The sequence below is a fragment of the Schistocerca piceifrons genome, chromosome 4, assembly GCF_021461385.2.
Source record: "Schistocerca piceifrons isolate TAMUIC-IGC-003096 chromosome 4, iqSchPice1.1, whole genome shotgun sequence".
NCBI classification, from domain to species: domain Eukaryota; kingdom Metazoa; phylum Arthropoda; class Insecta; order Orthoptera; family Acrididae; genus Schistocerca; species Schistocerca piceifrons.
The window spans coordinates 114,569,840-114,588,998 of record NC_060141.1 but is presented as its reverse complement, the minus strand read 5'-3'; the positions used below and the strand labels follow the sequence as shown (position 1 = coordinate 114,588,998).

Sequence of the window (19,159 nt, the reverse complement as noted above, 5' to 3'; positions counted from 1 at the left end):
TGTGTACAGTATGTTTAGCCGATGTTACAGCTTCATCAGTGGATTTTCTCCTCCTTTCTTATTATCACACACTGATGCTGTAATTTCAGCTAAACATGTATGGGTAAAAAGTAAGAAAAAGAAAAATGTGTTTACTCAAGGCTGATCCCATCCAAAAACAAATTTATTTGTTACCAAACACAGACATGAGAATAAGTTTCAACTTCAAGAAGAATAATGTTACATAGTTGTTCTACAGATCAAATTCATGATAAACATTTTGATGTAGAATATGTCAAGAGAAGAAACTTAGAACACTTCTAGACATCTAAGTAAAAAATAATATTTACATGGACACATGCTATCTCTATGCAACAATCCCTCTGAGTTACAGAAGCAGCTGCTAAAAAGGCAGCTCCTTATCTACATTTTTAAACATTTCTGCTAGCTGCCTGACGTTTCATTTCCAAGGGTAGATTGCCAGAGATTTATAGCCACATATTTTACCCATTTCTGTGCAAAAGTTAGATTCATTAAAGGGTAACAAGATCGTTTTTCCTTCTGGTGTTGCACTTGTGTGTATCTCTTACTCTCGAACATAGATGGATTATTGATAACAAATTTCATAAATGAATAAATGTACTCTGAGTCTGTGGTTAATATTTTCAGTTGTTTAAAGAGATACCAGCAAAATGTTTGTGTGTGAACACCATACATAACTCTTATTACTTTCTTTTGTGCAGTGAATATTTTTTGTCTAACTGAGGAGTTAACCCAGCATATTATCCCACACTACATCAATATATGAAGATATGCAAAAAATGTTAACTAACTGCTTTCTCTATCCACAAGTTGACCATAATTATTACGGCAAAAGAAATTAAACCAAAATGTTTTAGCAGGTCTACTACGTGGTGTTTCTATTTTAATTTATCATCACAAAGCACACTTCATAACTTACCATTTTCTACCTAGTTTATTGTTTCTCACTGATATACTACAGTAATAGGAGGTGGAATATTTTTTGCAGTACAATACTGAATAATTTGTGTTTTATCAAAGTTTAAAGCTAGCCCATTTGTGCAAAATCATTTACTAACTTTAAAAAAACACATCATTTAACATTTTCCTTGTTACTGGTTCTTTGCTTGGCTTTACAACAATGCTTGTATTACCTGCAAATAGGGCTAATTCTGTCTCCCAATTCAAATAAAATGGCAGCTCATTAACACGAAGCAGGAACATCAGTGGGCCTATGACCGAGCCCTGTAGGACTCCAATTGTAATTCCTCCCCGTGCTGATGGTGTGGTTCCCTCTTTGTATTACTTGAACAGCCTAGAGTAACTTCCTGCATTCTGCTTCTTAATTAAGAATTAAACCAGGCATTTACTGAACTATGTATTCCACAAAACTTAACTTCTCTAACAGAATATCATGACTAAGATAACCAAATGCCTTCTATAACTCACAAATGAAACCAATTGATGATATTTTATCATTTAAAGATTTTATTATGTTCTCATCAAATATATAAATAGCTTATTCAGTAGAACAGCCCCTTTTGAAGTTAAAACTATGATAGGTTAAGTATCTCGATATTGCACAGGTGGGTAACAGCACTGGAGTACATTACCTTCTCAAAATTTTTACAAATTGATTTAAGGAGTGTCACTGGGTGCTAGTTATTAACATCTGCGAAATCGCCTGCTTTATAAGAGGCCTAAAAATTACATACTTTAATCTTTCAGGAAAAACACCCTGTGTTAATGATGCATTACATAAATGACTAAGAACATTACAAATTACAGGGCCACAAACTTTTAGTGTCTTATTGGAGATATTATCCACTATATTTGAACTTTTACTTTATAACTTTGTGGCAATCTTCCTTATTTTAGATTGGGATGGGAGATTAATTTTTAATTCATGAAATATCTGTGTTGCGTCTTCAGTTCACTGTTTTGGTTTCTCTTCTGAACTACTTGCACCAATTTTCTGATCTATTTTTAAAAATTGATGATTAAAAATATCTGTCACATATGAACATCCTTTTACAATCCTTCTATTCTCTTGAACAGAAGTAATGTCATCTTCTGTGGCTTCTATCCCTGGCTTTCTTTTAGCAATATTCCGTACTGATTTCATTACTTTTTTCTGGCTATTTTGTGCAAGTCCTTTCTCCATTTTGGTGTGACTCTGATATATGTAGTCATCCAATGTTTCTTTAATGATTTGACACATTATATTTAATTACAGTTAATGTAACCATTATACTTCTGAAGAAATGAGACAAACAAACAACACGTCATATCAGCCAGATATTCTTAGAATTATCACCAGCCACATAGGAAAAAAACTGGATTTAATCAAGCAAAAGAACACACTGGTTTTAGCAGTGGTTAGACCATAGTAGAACAAAATATTAACATAATTATGGTACAGATCAATGAGTATAAATCATCACTGTTCCTGGGATTCATTGTTTATGAGAAAGCATTTGACTCAGTTTCGAAAAAATCTGTACTAACAGCCCTTGAGAAGCAAGGTAAAAATTAAACTTAAGTCAGTATACTAAAGAAAAATTATATGAACAATAGTTTCTGATTTCATCACAATAGTGTGAAATTAGAAATGAAAGGAGCAGGCAAGGAGATTCTGTATCACCAGAACTACTCTCAGCAATTCCAAAGGAAGTTTTCAAATTGTTAAACTGGGAAAACAGGGAAAGAGGATGTGATAAAGCAACCTTTACTTTGCTGATGAAATTGTACTGTCAACTAAACTAGATGTATTTCAACAATAAATGAAAAAACTTAATACGGCAAGCTTAAAAATAGGTCTAAAAAGTAATTACAATAAGACTAATCTAACGTTCAACGGACACATCAAAAAGAAAACTGTATGAAGTCATAACACCAGTTGTGTTCTTGTATACAGTATAATTAAAAATGAATGGTCTGATTATAACAGGAAAGTATAAATGGCCTAGAGTGTTTTAGTAGAATGGACAAGTTTTTCATACAAAGCTTCTGATAATGAGGGCAGTGAGACATGAACTTTCAATGCCTAAATTATTCAAAAAATGGGGGGGGGGGGGCATGGTTCTACAGCAGAAATGGAGAGAAGCTCACTGACATTGGAAACTGCTGAGGAGGGGGAGACCCTCACAAAAACAAACTGAAATTGATGAAATAATTATGAACCATAATGAGCATGAAATGGAGGTGTGTGGAACTTGTAGCTGGATGACCAGGTAGTAGGAGGAGAAAGGAAGTACTATGTTGAGTTGCAGTCCACATAACACACACTCACAAGACTATGACCCAATGAATGGGGGATAGTGACATTAGAAACATGCAGGAGCAACATGGATGTTTATGGATGAAGACCAAAAACACAGTCCAGCAGCGGATGTTGAATGGATCGTCATTATTCAATTACAATAAAGTCATGATACGTTACTTATGTCCTACAGTTAAAAAATTTTCATTGAATCTTGTCCCATAGGTGCTAATAATTTTTTAAATAAATCCACACCACCAACAATTGTCAATTTCTGTGTTTAATGGAATAATTTAAAAATGATTTTTACTTAGTTGTGTTCAGTCAAGAGTTTTGTGTGTATTCAATACTTCTAACATCATTAATCTCCAACCTGTACAAAACTATGGATGAAATAGTACCTTTTAATACACATTACTGAAATTTTATAAGAAACAGAGAACTTTCAAGAGAGTCAGATCTTACCAACAGTCCCATAGAATCCTCTTGGACCACATGAACCAACACCATATTTCCTTAAAGTCCGAACAGCACATTCTTCAATTTCTGTATTTCCAATAAATCCCAGATAATTGTGGGAAGCCAAATTCAAGCAATGATGTCCACTTAATGTTATGTACTTTCCAGCCTTAAACAAAGAAGACAAGGACATCACCTTAAACATGGACGCCAACATGAGTCCTGGTGTGGAAGTTAAACATGCTACTCCAAAAATGGAGATGTATGTGCATAGATATATTTGGTAACATACATCAAAAAAGCTTACAATTAACAGTAAGAACCACCCTTCTTGCAAACTTAATGAGTGTCCTTACAACAAAGTGATCCCTGTATTACTGCTAAAAGCGGAAGTAAAACATTTTGTACAGTCCTCTTTTCTTGTAATGAAATATATTGAAATATTTTTAAACTTGGAGTAATGAATTTCATGTTATGTATGCACCAATTAGTGTGTCACACTATCAGCATGAAAATCATATATCAAAAATATTTGATATCGCTTTGTTCTTTCTAAGCAAGAAGTTTTCATGTGAAATTTAAAAAGCCCCCAGCATACAGATTGTTCCATGAAATTTTGGACAAACTGCCAGATGTCTGCATCTTGCTGCCAAGATATTTCAGTTTTCTGGCCATCCTCAGGTGAATGCTGGAAAAAATGCACTGAGCTCCTGTATTTAAGGCCTCACAAGTACATGTGTGGTGTACCCAGTTGAAGCTGTGCATACATTGTTTTAGTGCATATGCTTCTTCTGCAAGTCTGTGTGCTGTGCTGTGCATCTGTTTTTCTATGACAGAATTCCATGCAGAATCTAACTGAAAGCCACGATCCCGATTGATATGGTTCTGATGTTCGATGCTGTGATCCTGAACATCATTTGTCCAACACAAGATTTGGCCTGTTCACATGGAATCCTGCTAACATGTGCCTTACACAACTTTAAGTCATCTTTAATAGATCCCATGAGCACCAAGTTTTTTCTTAGTTGGTTGACTGTGGGTAAGGGACCAACCAGCAAGGTCATCAATACCTCGGTCAAGAGTTCATTGATACGGAGATAGTGGTGTCCACCAGGAATGTGTTTGGATGAGGAACGTATGCAGGAGTGGTACAAGCAATGCATTGAAGGTAATAGTGATGCCAGAGCTGAAAAAACGATTTACAGAGAAGTAACAGTATATGGACTGGATAGGCATGTAGGTTACGGCAGGCTAGTGGTCTCCCAGTACGGACACCCATAGTGTAGTTTGTAGAGGGGGGGGAGGGGGGGGAAGGGGGGGGGGGGGGGGGAAGGGGAGCTACAACTGGGGGTATGGAGTATTTTCAATATTCTGGAAGATGAATGGCAACTTAAAAGCAGCCATAAATAAGTTCCAGTTCTAATCATGTTAAAGACCTGTGTAATATTTTTTTGAAAGAGAAACACCTGACTACACTATAGTTTTTCCTTTCCCTGAGAGCTAGGAGGAGGCTGCAGGCGCCCTTTGTCTCCAGTTATGAATGTCCTTGTCTCCCAGGGCTCAGCCATAGCGAGAGAAAACCCACCCGCATCTGACACCCGCAACCCATTAAGGGTGAAGGCAGCTACAGACTACAGAATGCCTTCTAGTGAAGAGATCCAAAAAAGGAAAAGGGAAAAGCTCAAAAATTTAAGGAACATCAATTGGGATGTCATATGAGTGTCTCCCCCATAGGCGTTGCATGCGAAGGGGCAGGCTCTCCCACAGCTGTTCCACCCCCAGTCCAACATAGCCAAACATTAAAGAGGAGGATAGCACTCACTAATCAGCAAGACATTAAAGAGGAGGATAGTACCCACTAATCAACTGAGTGCGACTTCTACAGCAGAAAAGAGGTTGTGGAAGAAAGAGGCAAACTGCCTAAAGCAATAAAACAAAGGATAGGAGCGAAGACGAAGGCAGCAGACAAAGCACGCATGATCCCCCAGAACCTCCCCCCCCCCCCCCCCCCCCCCTGCAGGGATTTTAAAATATTATATCTGAGAACAAAAATCACTGTCATGGAGAAGACGGAGAACCAGTTCAATTGGCTGTGAGTCGACACCAATACGAGAGGCAAAGAATCCACTGACATCTACAGCTACATGGCTACTCTACAAATCACCCCACAATGCCTGGCAGACGGTTCATTGGACCACCTTCACAATAATTCTCTATTACTCCACTCTTGCACAGCATGCAGAAAAAACTATATCTTTCTGTACGATCTCTGATTTCCCTTATTTTATTATGTTGATCATTTCTCCCTGTATAGGTCGGTAACAACAAAATATTTTTGCATTCAAAGGAGAAAGATGATGATCAAAATTTCATGAAAAGATCCCTTCACAATGAGAAATGCCTTTGTTTTAATGATACCCACTCCAAATCCCGTATCATGTCCATGACTCATTCTCCCCTATTTCTTGATAATACACAACATGCTGCCTTCTTTGAACTTTATGGTAAGGATTCCCCAACAAGCAGCAGTACTTCAAAAGAGGACGGACAAGCGTTTTGCAGGCAGTATCTATCGTAGACCTTTTGCATCTTCTAAGTGCTCTGCCAATGAAATGCAGTCTTAGGTTTACCTACCCCACAAAATTTTCAGTGTGTTCTTTCCAATTTAAGTTGTTCATAATTGTAATCCCTAGGTATTCAATTGAATTTACGGCCTTTAGATTTGATTGATTTATTGTCTAACAAAAGTTTAACACATTCCTTTTAGCACTCATGTGGATGACCTCACACTTTTCATTATTTTGGGTCAACTGTCAATTTTCGCACCATACAGATACCTTATGTAAATCATTTTGCAATTTGTTTTGATCATGACCAGACTCAACATGGAGAGCCAGGAGGAGGGAACATTCTACCATCATATAAGCGACTGTCAATAAGGCTCCACAACAACAATACGGTGGTGGAACATAAAGTAAAACAAAATTATGGGTTGGTCTGGTATGACAAATGTGGAGACGACATACAACAGTGGATTATTTCTGGGAGAAATGAAGGAAGAGTGACAAGCAACAGTTGGTACTGTCAGAACTGTAGAAGGAAGATCAATACTTTGACAAGGAGACTGTCTATGGGACTAATCTGGAAGGTGCTTAGCGGCCAGTCACACTCCATGATGATGGAATATGTAATGGGTCTCACAACTTCAAAGCTGAGGGTGTTGAGGCCATAAACCTGGCAACCATAGTCCAGGTGAGACTAGAGCAGAACCTGGTAGATATGAAGGAGAGTAGCGTGATCTACACTCCAAGAGATGTGGGCAAGGAAGCAGAGAGGTTTATGCTTTTGTGTGCAGTTAGTCTTTAGTTGACAAATGTGGGTGAGCCAATTCAGCTTCTTATCAAAGGTGAGTCTCAAAATTGGGACTGTGGAACAATGTCCAGATGCTGTGTAACCAAGTAAAGTTCTGAGTAAGGATTAACTGTGGTACAATGACAAAAATACACAGCCCTTGTTTTTGCAGAAGAGAACTGGAAACCATGGTGAAGAATCCAAGCAGAGACCTGTGGCATCGTGCCTTGAAATTGGCACACAGCCAAGGCTGTGGGAGCTGTGCCAAACACAAAAGTCATCAACACATAGTGTAGGGGTGACCATATCGCCAACAGAGATCTCTAGCTCAATAATGGCATTGAGGAAAAGCGTGACACCCAGCATGGAGCCCTGTATGATGTCGTTCTCTCGGATCTGTAGAAATCTGTGTGAAGTGCCAGCTGTAACATGGAACAACCAGTGGGATAAAAACTGACAGAAAAAAATGAGTAATGAGGCTCAAAAGCCCATCACGTATGGTAAGTAAAATGTGATGGCGTCAAGCAGTGTCATAGCCATAAGTAGGTTGAAAAATACTGCAATGAAATGTCGGCAATTAGAAAAAGCCTGTCGGACTGCCATTTCCAACCTAACCAGATGGTCAGTTATGTATTGCCCCTCCCACACACCACACTGGTAGGGAGACAAAAGGCTCTAAGATTTGAGGACCAGCACAAGCAATGTACAACTGCCATTTCAAACAGTTTGCAGAGCATGGTCGTGAGGATAATCACCCAATAACTGTCAATGGATGTTGGTTGGGCTTTTGCCTACCTTAAGGATTGGAATGTTGGTGCTATCTCGCCATTTTGAAGGGAAGACTTTGTCAAGCCAAATACATTTGAAGACTCTGAAGAGTTGTAACCGTTGAGGAACACTAATATGTTGCATCATATGAATGTGAATGGAATCAGGACCTGGGGTAAATCATGAGATGAGACAAGAGCCTTAAGCAATTACCAGTCAATGAATGGTTCTTTGTTCACTTTGGCATGCCAAGGGGCAGAGCAGACATGGATGTCTTCAATTCATCGCTCATGCATATCCAGGAGGCAGCTGCATAAGAAAAGAATACCAACACCATTGCAGAGTGGGTCACAATGAGTTCAGCAAGAGGTGATGCATGAGTACAGAGACTATCACTAAGTAAGAAACCCAGTACAGATGCGGCTCTGTGGTGGCCCAGAAGGCTATGGAGGTTGATCTTCAGCTGGAATGATGAGGCATATCCCAGGGAGGAGACATAGTGGTCCCTGCATTCCTTATTAATGTGTTTGATTAGATAGTGAGCCTTAGCATGATTATGCTTTGAAGTGATAAGGTTGGCCTGTGAAGGAAGTACCTCAAAACATTGCAGGGCTCCTTGGCAATCCTGAACAGCTGCTGAAATGTCTTTTGTCCACCAGGGCACTGGCTGGCAATGGAGGGGACCTGTGGAATGGAGAATAGCAGTTCCAGTGCCATAAGTGATAACATCGGAGGTGTCCTGCACAACCTTGTCGAACCAATCTGCAGAGTGGGGGCCAAGGTAACAGCAGAGGCATACAATTGTCAATCAGCTCTTCGAAGAACCCAGTGTGGTAGTTGATCCATCTAGTGGTGGCAAGGAAGTGAAGGATCACTGGAAAGTGATCACTGTCACAAGGATCGTCACATAGCATGAAAATGTGTAAAAGAGGTAAGATTGGTCCGCGGAGTACGATGTGAAGTCACAAGACTGGGGAAAAGATTGTTAGGTCAATAGCTGAATAAGTATCATGGGCAGCACTGAAGTGGGGAGAAGCACTGCCATTGAGGAGACACAGATTATGGTCTGTAAGGAGCTTGTCAATTGGAGGCCCCTGCCAGATGAAATGGTACTCTCCCATAGAATGTGGTGCACATTGAAGTCCTCTGTTGCAACTGTCGTATGAAGGGGAATCCACTCACTACCGACATTTGTGCAAATCAATGTACAGACTCTATAGATAACCTCTCGGTTCCAGCACACTTATGACAGAATGCACAGTGCCCTCAGTGTGTTGGGGAATGCTCATCTGTCATGCGTGTTTCTTACAGACCAATGTAAATTGCAGAAGATGAGGAAATAAGGTACTGTAATTCAGGCAGGTGATAGTAATATTCAATACAGTTCCAATCAATGTTCCCTTTATGGGTGTCCAGGTTAGGTGGTTAAGGGGACAGGCAAACATGGCCAAGTCCCAGGATCACTGCCTGTCATCAATGGTGATGGAAAGACATCAGTGGTGATTGGCTGATTGGCTTTCAGAAACTGGCTGTGTGTGTGTGTGTGTGTGGGGGGGGGGGGGGGGGGGGGGGGAAATCTGGTGCCTCTGAGGTCAGTGGAGTAGCCTTCCCTCGATTCTTCTTCGCCTTTGTAGTCTTTGGTGATCGAGATTCTCGAGGGCCTATGTGCAATAAGCATGGGGACAGGAGCTCTCTGTGAAGTCTGGAAGGTAGGACACGAGGTACTGGCAGAACTGAAGCTGTGAGGACGGGTTATGAGTCATGCTAGGGTAGCTCAGATGGTAGAGCACTTGCCCGCAAAAGGCAAAGGTCCCGAGTTCGAGTCTCGGTCCAGCACACAGTTTTAATCTGCCAGGAAGTTTCATATCAGTGCACACTCCGCTGCAGAGAGAAAAATCTCATTCTGGAAGCATGGGGACAGATAAAGAGTGGGCAGCCCTGGAACCCACATGCCACAGTTCCTTCAACCACTGGCTGGTGTTGAGCCTCTCATCTGTGGTTTTCCGGGAGATGGGACTCACTGGTAAATGCCATAGGAGGGAGCTACTTCTCTGGCTGTGTGCGAGAATTGGTTTCCGAAGATGGTGCCACAGGAAACACAAGAGGGGAGGGCAGTAGTAGAACTGGTTTGAAAAAAACTGAGGTATTGTGATGAAAGCTGTGACTTTTCATAATTGGTCATTATATCAAAAGGGTGTAGGCATTCATATTTTTTTCATGCCTCAGTGTATTACATGTGGTCAACAGATTTATATTCCTGTATTTTGTCTCTACATCCTGTTTCGAGTAGCCACCTGTGATTTGGCCAACCCACTGTAAGCAAGTGTCCACATCGTTTAAGAAACTCTGCTGATTTTATCAGCAGACTTAAGTCACCTAAGTCTGGAAAGCAACGACTTTTTGGTCAGTTTTGAGGTCATTTCACTTTTTACAAATGCGCCTCTTGTGGGCTCACTATGCCTCATCAGCAAATGTTTTGGAGCTGTCATTAGAGCATTGTTTGAGCATACTCTCTCCTTGATGGATTTTTGAAAATAGTTTTTCGAACAACTTGACAGTGTTGCCATGGGAAGTCCTTGTTACCCCTGGTGGCCAACCTATTTATAGGTTTTGAGGAGCGAGCATTTGCCTCAGCTTTTTCAAAAGTGACAGTATTTTGGCGATACAATGATGGTACTTTTGTAGTCTGGCCTCATGGTTTGGACAGTCTCCGAGGATTCCTCCAACATTTGAACTCCGTACATGAAAACACCAAATTTGCTATGAAGATGTATAAAGAAGATTGTTTGCTGTTTTTAAATGTCTCGGTGTGACATAAGAGCAATGGCATGCTTGGACATTCAGTGTTCCTGGAGCCCACTCATACAGACTTGTATTTACAAGCTACTAGTTGCCACCATCCAGCACAAATGATGGGCATTTTGAGGACCTTAATACACCGAACCTATGCCATCTCGGTTGCTGATAATCTGTGAATGGAACCAGAACACCTGCAAACTGCATTTCTCAACAACGGATTTTAATTTTAGCAAGTACAGAAAATGCTACAGATATATAAGTGATAGGAAAGAGAAGAGGATGAGGCCTTCAGAATGACTGGTTACTGGGCATGTTTCCACAAAAATATGCAGAATATTAACCTCTTAACTGACTGTCCCGAGATAACTTGGGCCCCAAATTTTGCATGTCTGATTATAAATGTTGTAGTTCCTTCTGCTGTCACTAGCTAGGTTCACATTCTGTTGCAGTGTACTGCTACTGGCTTGAGCTCGTGAAGTCGTTGCAACATTACCGTCTTGTTTCACAGCATTCTGGTGCAGTTGTATTATGTATGCTTGCAGTTTTCTAAAATGAATAGTGATTATTCCAGCAAGGAAGAGCAGTAGGAAGAGATCTCTGTTTCAGAATCTGGTGATGACTCTTTTGAACATTCATCCAGTGAGGAAAATGACAAAGATATAGACTGGTCACAGGTTAGAGTGTGGCATGTTGTTGAGCCAAATCCTGATAGTGCTCGACCAAGATTTTCATTTACTGCTAATCGCAGATATAAGATCCCTTTTGTTGATGGATGAACTTCAAGTATTTGAACACTTTTTTGATAGGGATTTGATGGAAATGATACAGGTGGAAACAATTAAATATGCCAGCCAATGTGTTTCAACCACCAGATGTTACGTTTTGTTGCCTTCATGTGAAGCACTTAGAATTTTCCTTGTTCTAATCATTCTACAAAGTGTTGTTCAGGAATTTGATGTACTGGTTATGGTGGGCAAACATATCAAATCCATTTTTCAATGACGTAATGTCTTACAAGAGGTTTTTCCAAATGTACTGGTTGTGGTGAGCAAGCATATCAAATCCTTTTTTCAATGACATAATGTCTTACAAGAGGTTTTTCCAAATCTAAAAGTACCTTCCGCTTTCTAGTAATGAAATGTATGATGCTGAAAATCACCCAAATCCTAAAAAGCTGAACAAAATTTGCCCAGTCTACCAACACCCTGAAAACAAATTCAAAACTTCGTATGTTCCTGAATGGGACATTACGATGGATGAAAGTCTACTTTTGTAGAAGGGTGAACTGGGTTGGGTACAATATATGCTGATGAAAAGAGCAAGATTTGGGATAAAATTCTACATGCTTTGTGAATTGCCTAGTGGATATGAGTGACGCCTGATTATTTACACAGGGAAAGGGACAAAGCTGAATTCAGACTTTATTGATTTTCCAATGTCATCACTAGTTGTTATAACACTTGCAAAACCATTCCTGAAGTAAGATTACTGTCTAATGACACACAACTTTTACACATCCCCACAGTTAGCAGGTTTGCTAATTTTGAAGTCCACTGGTAGTTATAGAACAACAAAAATAACCTGGAACGAGGTGCCAAAATCTCTGCAAAATAAAAAAAATTGTGAAACAAGGAAATTGCACCTGAAACACAAGGAAAAGTTCTAGCACTGCAATGAAAGGACAAGTTCTTTCAATTATCCACACTATGGATATGATGGAGACTCAGAAAAGGTCAAAGAAAATAATGAAGCCAAAGCTTGTGCTTCACTACACCGAAATTGTGAAGAGTGGATCGAGCCAATCAGAGAATGGCATTGTATATAATACCCAGAAAGCAAGGCAAGAAGTATTATAAGAAAACCTTTGACTGTTTGCTGGAAATTTCTATGTGGAATTCATTTATTTTGCATGGCATATCTGGAGGGAAAAAGGACTCACTGGAATTTATCATGAAATTCTCAGAAAAAATAGTTATGAAGTATAAAGGGAGTGTAATTTCTCCTAAGCCAGGCTGCAAGGATGAAGGTCCCACCCTCTTTGGTTGACAGAAAGACATTTCCCAGAAGAAATCGAGCCAACAGAGGAGACAAAGAGCAATCTGACAAAAGTGTGTATTGTTTGCTCCAAGAAGCAGGATGCATGTGGAAACCACGACCTGAGAAAAACACGATACTATTGCTCCCCAGTGCCAGGTCCCCCTGTGCGTCATACCGTGTTTCAGAATCTATCATACACTAATGGGTTTCTAATACCATTTTAATATGTGATTCTCATATGTACAACTTATCTAACATCTTATTAGTATATTCAAATCAAAAATTTTCATCTTTGTAGGAAATACTGTGTTATAATGACTATTTGCGGAGATTTTTGATGAACTGAGTTATCACGAGGTAATGCTTTTTATCCACTTCCACCCACAATATTGACTTATATTTTCAAGATAAACACAGGAATGAATTGCCAAAGCAATATATTTTTCAAAAAAAGTGTAAAATTAAGTAGGACAAAATAGGTAAGATTTTGAAAGTTTTGTGGCAGGAGTAGGTACATTAGGAGGTTAAGACGACCTACGGCTAAAGTGAACTTTACTCACCCTTCCAAAATCTCAGCACTACAGACATCTATCAAAGTTGACTTAGAGTTAAGCAAAGCAGGTGTTTAAAGGATTCCATACAAATGTGACAAATCCCACATAGAGCAAAAGATGCACCCGTTCAAGACTGCATCATTGAATATCAGTGGCGTACTCACCTCCTCCAAGTCAATAAGTCCATTATCTTAGAACAGAGTATTTCTACAGGTCATCTGATGAAATGCAATGAAACAAAAATTGTGGCTCACTTGTCAAACTTTCGGAGTTCCCTCATCAATGAAACAGTGGAATTCAATCAGGATGGAATCCAGTCATGGGGAAAATATTATGCATGTTGCAACAATGTTGTTCTGTGATTTTACTATGTGAAGATAGTCAATTTGATACTGATGAGCCGAGCTTTCACCATGCACTATGTGAAGCAGCAGAAACTAAAGTGCTCAAGTAGCATATGTGCTGAACCAACTGGGTACACCAAGCATGTGCCAGCACAGTCTTAAATATGGGAGCTCAGTGTATTTTTGCCGGTATTCACCTGAAGATGACCAGAAGACTCTGTGCTGAAATACTTCGGCAGTGAGTTGCAGACATCTGGTAGTTTGCCCAAAACTTCATGGAACAAGAAGATTTTAACTGATAGCAACCTACCTACTTGTTATCCTGGTACTTCCACACAGCAATGAAGTAACAGCTTGCATGGCAATGTTACCTTCAATACCACATAAGCGGTAATCTATGCTTACTCATTTACATGAATATGTGTGTACTCTGAAACTCTCATTATTGTTTTAATAAATAATGAACAAGTTGAATCGTTTGGACAATATTGACTGTTGTAAACTGACTCACTTGGTGGTAAGTATGGAAATCAGAGTTCTTCACTCAATCAAACATGTAATCTATGAGGCATATTCAGAAAGTAGTGTACTGTGACCAAAAGAGGCTTTCTTTTTCCCCCCTTATCCCAACAATGAGTGGTAGAGAGAGGAGAGAGATCCCCTGACCACAGCAAGCATTTCTGGCATACAATAGCATATAAGCTAACGTTGTTGTGTCCAGCTGCACGAAGTATGTCTGTAAGCAGTACCGCCAAGTGCAAGCCATGTTCTGTGATCCGCTTCCTACTTGCAGAAGAAATAACATCTACCAAAATTTCTTCGCGAATCAAAATGGTTTATGGCAAAGACGTTATGAACAAAACAGCCATTTTAACTGGTGTATGAAGTTTAGTGGTGGCAAAACAAACGTTCATGATGAACATAGGAGTGGAAGATCTTCTATTCTGACTGATGAGTTGGTGAAAAAAAAAAATGAGGGAACTGTTCATTAACTCTCTTTTACGAGACACTCACAGAAACACTGGGATACCAGGAACTGTATGCAAGATGGTTTCCAAAACAGATGACAGAGCAGCACAAGAAAAATTGTGTTAATAGCGCCCATGAGTTTCTTGAATGACTTGAATTAGAAGATGAGGATTTTCTGAACTTTATTGTGACAGGAGATGAAACATGGGTGGCCCACTACACACCTGAAACAGAAAGTGGCTCACACTAATTTCCCATCTGCCAGAAAATTCAAAACCACAATGTTGGGTAAAAAATCATGGTCGCGTTGTTCTGGGACTGAAAAGGCATTGTTCTCGTCGGGGAAGAGATGAACACCAATTCACAGCAATATTGCGAGACCCTAAAAAAAAATCAAATGGAGCATTCAAAACAAAATGAGGGGGATGCTGATGAGAGAAGTGTGCTTGTTGCCCAACAATGCTCATCCTCACACAGCCTTAATCACCAAGGTGAACTTGGACTCATTTGGTTGGAATGTTTTGAATCCCCCCGCCCTTCCAACACTGCCCTGACTTGGCGCCAGCAGACTGTCATCCACTCTCTTCCCAGATGGCACACACAATAACTTTTCAACCAATGAGCATGCGCAGAAAGAGGTTCTGATATGGGGAAGTAGGTGGCAGGGGAGTTCTTTGAGAAGGGAATAAAGAAACTTGTGCCACGGCTCAACACATGCTTTGAAAGATACGGCAGTTATGTCGAAAAATAATCAACAATATAATGTTTTCTTTTTTTTTTTCAAATACACTTTTTTATAATTAAAGTTAAACTTTGAAAACACTATAGAAATAATACCACTGGTAAGAATGATGTTGGCAGAAGAAAAAAAATAGTGTGAAAATTGATCGATAGATGGCGCTGTGTGTGTCAGAATACAGAAATGAAAAAATCTGTCATGTGCACAACCTATTGAAGTTGGTATAAACACTCCAGGCACACGGCTTTTTCCTCCTTTCATGTCTGTGACGTTTGCCGTGACTGTCTCAATGTAGAATCACAATCTGCTTGTAAAGCTGTATAACAAGAATGATTACTGTGCATATGTCGCTCTGCAGAAGTTCCAGACACTGAAGGGTTTGAAAAAAGGCGTTGGTCCAATGACTGCCGTGAATCTGGAGAAAATGAAAATGGGTTCTTTGGTGTGCAACCAGGGAGAGGGAGGAAACAAACTGATTCAATGTCAGTGGAAGCAGTGGCCACAGCAATGCAGGAGGAGATGAGTGGTGGTGTGCAAATGTGTAGTGCAAGGAGAATTGCCCGAACACTGGACATACCTGTGAGCACGGTGCATAAAATCCTACAAAACGTCCTTCTTTGTTATCCATTCAAAATTACTCAAGTGCACGAGTTGCTTCCTGTTGACCTGCCAGCAAGAGAGACCTTTCCTTTAGAATTTCTTGCTCACATGAAAGTGGACAACGATTGGCTGTGGAAGATTTTGTGGACTTACGAAGCCAACTTCCATCTGACATGATATGTCAATACACAGAATTGTCGAATATGGGCAACAATCCACACGCAAATCAACCAGCACCACTTCATCCTGTAAAGGTCACTGTGTGGTGCGGGTTTACGGCATCATTTATCATAGGGGCATATTTTTTTGAAGAGACAGGTGATTCCAGGGACAAGTGCTTCTGGTCCTGTTACCTGTACCGTCACTGGTAAGCGCAATGAGTGTCTTTTGCACAACCACGTCATTCCATCTCTCCAACAGCATGGATGGGATCATTTTTATGCAAGATGGCACACCTCTGCACATTGCAAATCCACTTAAGCAGCTGCTGAAGTGCCACTTCAGAAATGCTAGAATATCAGCCACCATTTCCCTACAACCTGGCCGTCCTGATCAGCTGATCTCAAGCTGTATGACTTCTGGCTGTGGGGCTATCTGAAAGATGTTGTGTTCAGTGTTCCGATTGTAAACTTAGCTGCACTGAAGGCACGCATTGCACAACCCATTCTGACATGACCCCAGAAACACTTCGATCAGTTGTGGAACATGCTATTTCTCGATTTCAACTTGTTGCAGAAAATGGTGGACAGCATACTGAACTTGTTTTGTGCCAGTTACAAGGAAATTAATAATCCGATCTGATTTTGATTGATGCTTTTTATGCAGTTTTTGGCCTCAGGACAATTAAAAACTGAAGTGATTGATGCTTTTTATGCGCATTTTGGCTTCAGGACAATTAAAAACCGACGTGAGTGATGCTGCACCTTCTGGACTGCATATGACTCTACATCTACATACTAGACTGTCAAATACAAGATAATTACAAGTCTCCTAACAAGAAAAAAAGAGTTAAAGTTAATGTCTTTTGATGCTAAGACCATCAGAGAAGAGGCTCACATGGAGAGCTTTAGAATGCGGCCCACTTAAAGGAGCATCTGGTCATTTGCCTGCAGTGACTTATGAAAACCACACCCAGTTGTGGCTCAATGTAGGTTGAAGCAGAATATTAGCTTAAAGAGAGAGAGAAAAAAAAAGACAGGTCAGGATCAAATCAGAATAGGAAAAGAAGAATTCTGCTTCTAGATTGCTGTCTTGGGAGTGCTGTAGGCCAGTAGCTTCAGGAGAAATTAGGTGAAGGGTACCAGGTCACAAGTTATGTGAAACCAAGTGCTAGCCTTAGCCTGATGACAGAAAACATAGGTCAGCTATGCAGGGACTTTGAGAAGGAAGAACAGGTAATTATAGCTGGGGGAGCAGTAAAAGCCTGGCTATGAATCCGAGATACAGTATTAGGAGTGACCTGGATAAAATAAGAGCAGAAACTGAGAACACAAATGTGGGGTTTGTGGGGGTCATTCAGCGCCATGATCAGCCCTGGGTGAACACTGCTGTAAGGCATGTTAACACTGAGCTGAACAGGATGCTCCAGACACTGGCAAAATCTCACATAAGTGTTCTTCCAGTAAATGCCAGGAAGTTTCACATCAGCGCACACTCCGCTGCAGAGTGAAAATCTCATTCTGGAAACATCCCCCAGGCTGTGGCTAAGCCATGTCTCCGCAGTATCCTTTCTTTCAGGAGTGCTAGTTCTGCATGGTTCGCAGAGAGCTTCTGTAAAGTTTGGAAGGTAGGAGACGAGATACTGGCAGAAGTAAAGCTGTGAGGACCGGGCGTGAGTCGTGCTTCGGTAGCTCAGATGGTAGAGCACTTGCCCGCGAAAGGCAAAGGTCCCGAGTCTGAACACCATATAACTGTGGGGATGGAAAGTGTCAGGTATAAGTACAAAACTGTAGAAGGAAGCAAATTTTGTGTTGATCAACACTTTGAAGTTTGTGCATGTGAACTACAGCTAGATAATGTAGTGTTGATATTAGCAACAATGTACCGATCCCCATTAGGAGACTTGGAGCTACTCATCAAAACGTTTGACTCCCTATTATGCTGTCTGTCAGACAAAAAGAAGAAGTTATTAATCTGTGGTGATTTGAATGTAAACTTTCTATGCAGTTCTGATAGGAAAAGTGAACTAGAAGTGTTATTAATGACATGTAACATACAATCAGTGATCAATTTCCCTGTATGTATAGCTCAAGGCAGTAGTACTCTCATAGAGAATGTATTTGTGCAGCACAAGGATGTAAAACTAACACATGCTTTCCCCGTGATAAATGGATTATCAGTCCATGATGGGTAACTAATTAACTTACAAAATGCAGGGTGTGCAGTTCAGAAAACATTAAGTAAAAGTGTAAGGCTTGTAAACCCGGTATCTATAGAGCACTTCAGAGAAAGTTTAAGAAATGTTAATTAGGGAGATGTATATAATGAGCCAAATTCCAATGATTAATGCACCATATTTCTTGATAAATTTATATCCCTTTTAGAACATTGTTGCCCCAAAAAAATTACTATGTGTAACACCAAACAGTTGTCAAAGTAACCTTGGATCACTACAGGTATTAAACTGTCTTCAGAAAGGAAAAGAAAATTGTATGAGGCAGCAAGAATTAGTAAAGATCTGAAAGTAATTTCATACTATAAAAATTATTGTAACATACTGAGGAAAGTTGTCAGAAAATCAAAGAATATGTATATTAGAAATGAAATTAACAACTTGGGCAATAAAATCAAATCAGTATGGAATGTCGTTAGAAGATAGACAGGAAAAGTAACCACTGGAGTAGGTAGTATTACTATTAAAGAGAATGAGACCATTTTGACCAACAATACACAAGTAGCTAATGTATTTAACAACCATTTCTTACATGTAGGTGAAAAAATTGGTGAGAATAGTTCAAAAGAAAAAGCCAAGCAGTACAAGGAAGAATCAGTTTTGAGAAATCCTAGTCAGATTAGTTTTCATCCAACAATCTCTTGTGAAATAAGGAAAACCATTAAATCTTTGAAAAATAAATGTTCTGTTGGAATAGGTGACATCTCCAACAAGATATTAAAACAATGTGGAGCAGTTACAGCTGATGTTCTGAGTCACATCTGTAATGCATCAATAACTTAAGGTATTTTCCCAGACAGGTTAAAATATGTCATTGTCAAGCCTATCCATAAAAAAGGGGACACCACAGATGTCAACAATTACCAGCCAGTAGCAGTCTCCCCC

General features: G+C 39.9%; 1 protein-coding gene across 1 annotated transcript in view; it reads right to left on the bottom strand.

The window, feature by feature from the left end:
- Positions 1-19,159, bottom strand: part of LOC124795407 (serine palmitoyltransferase 1) — a 110,304-nt gene that overhangs the window by 53,254 nt on the left and 37,891 nt on the right. Inside the window, exon 4 of the mRNA XM_047259428.1 lies at positions 3,728-3,890. Within this exon, the coding sequence (XP_047115384.1) occupies positions 3,728-3,890 (163 nt within the window). The remainder of the gene's footprint in view (positions 1-3,727; positions 3,891-19,159) is intronic.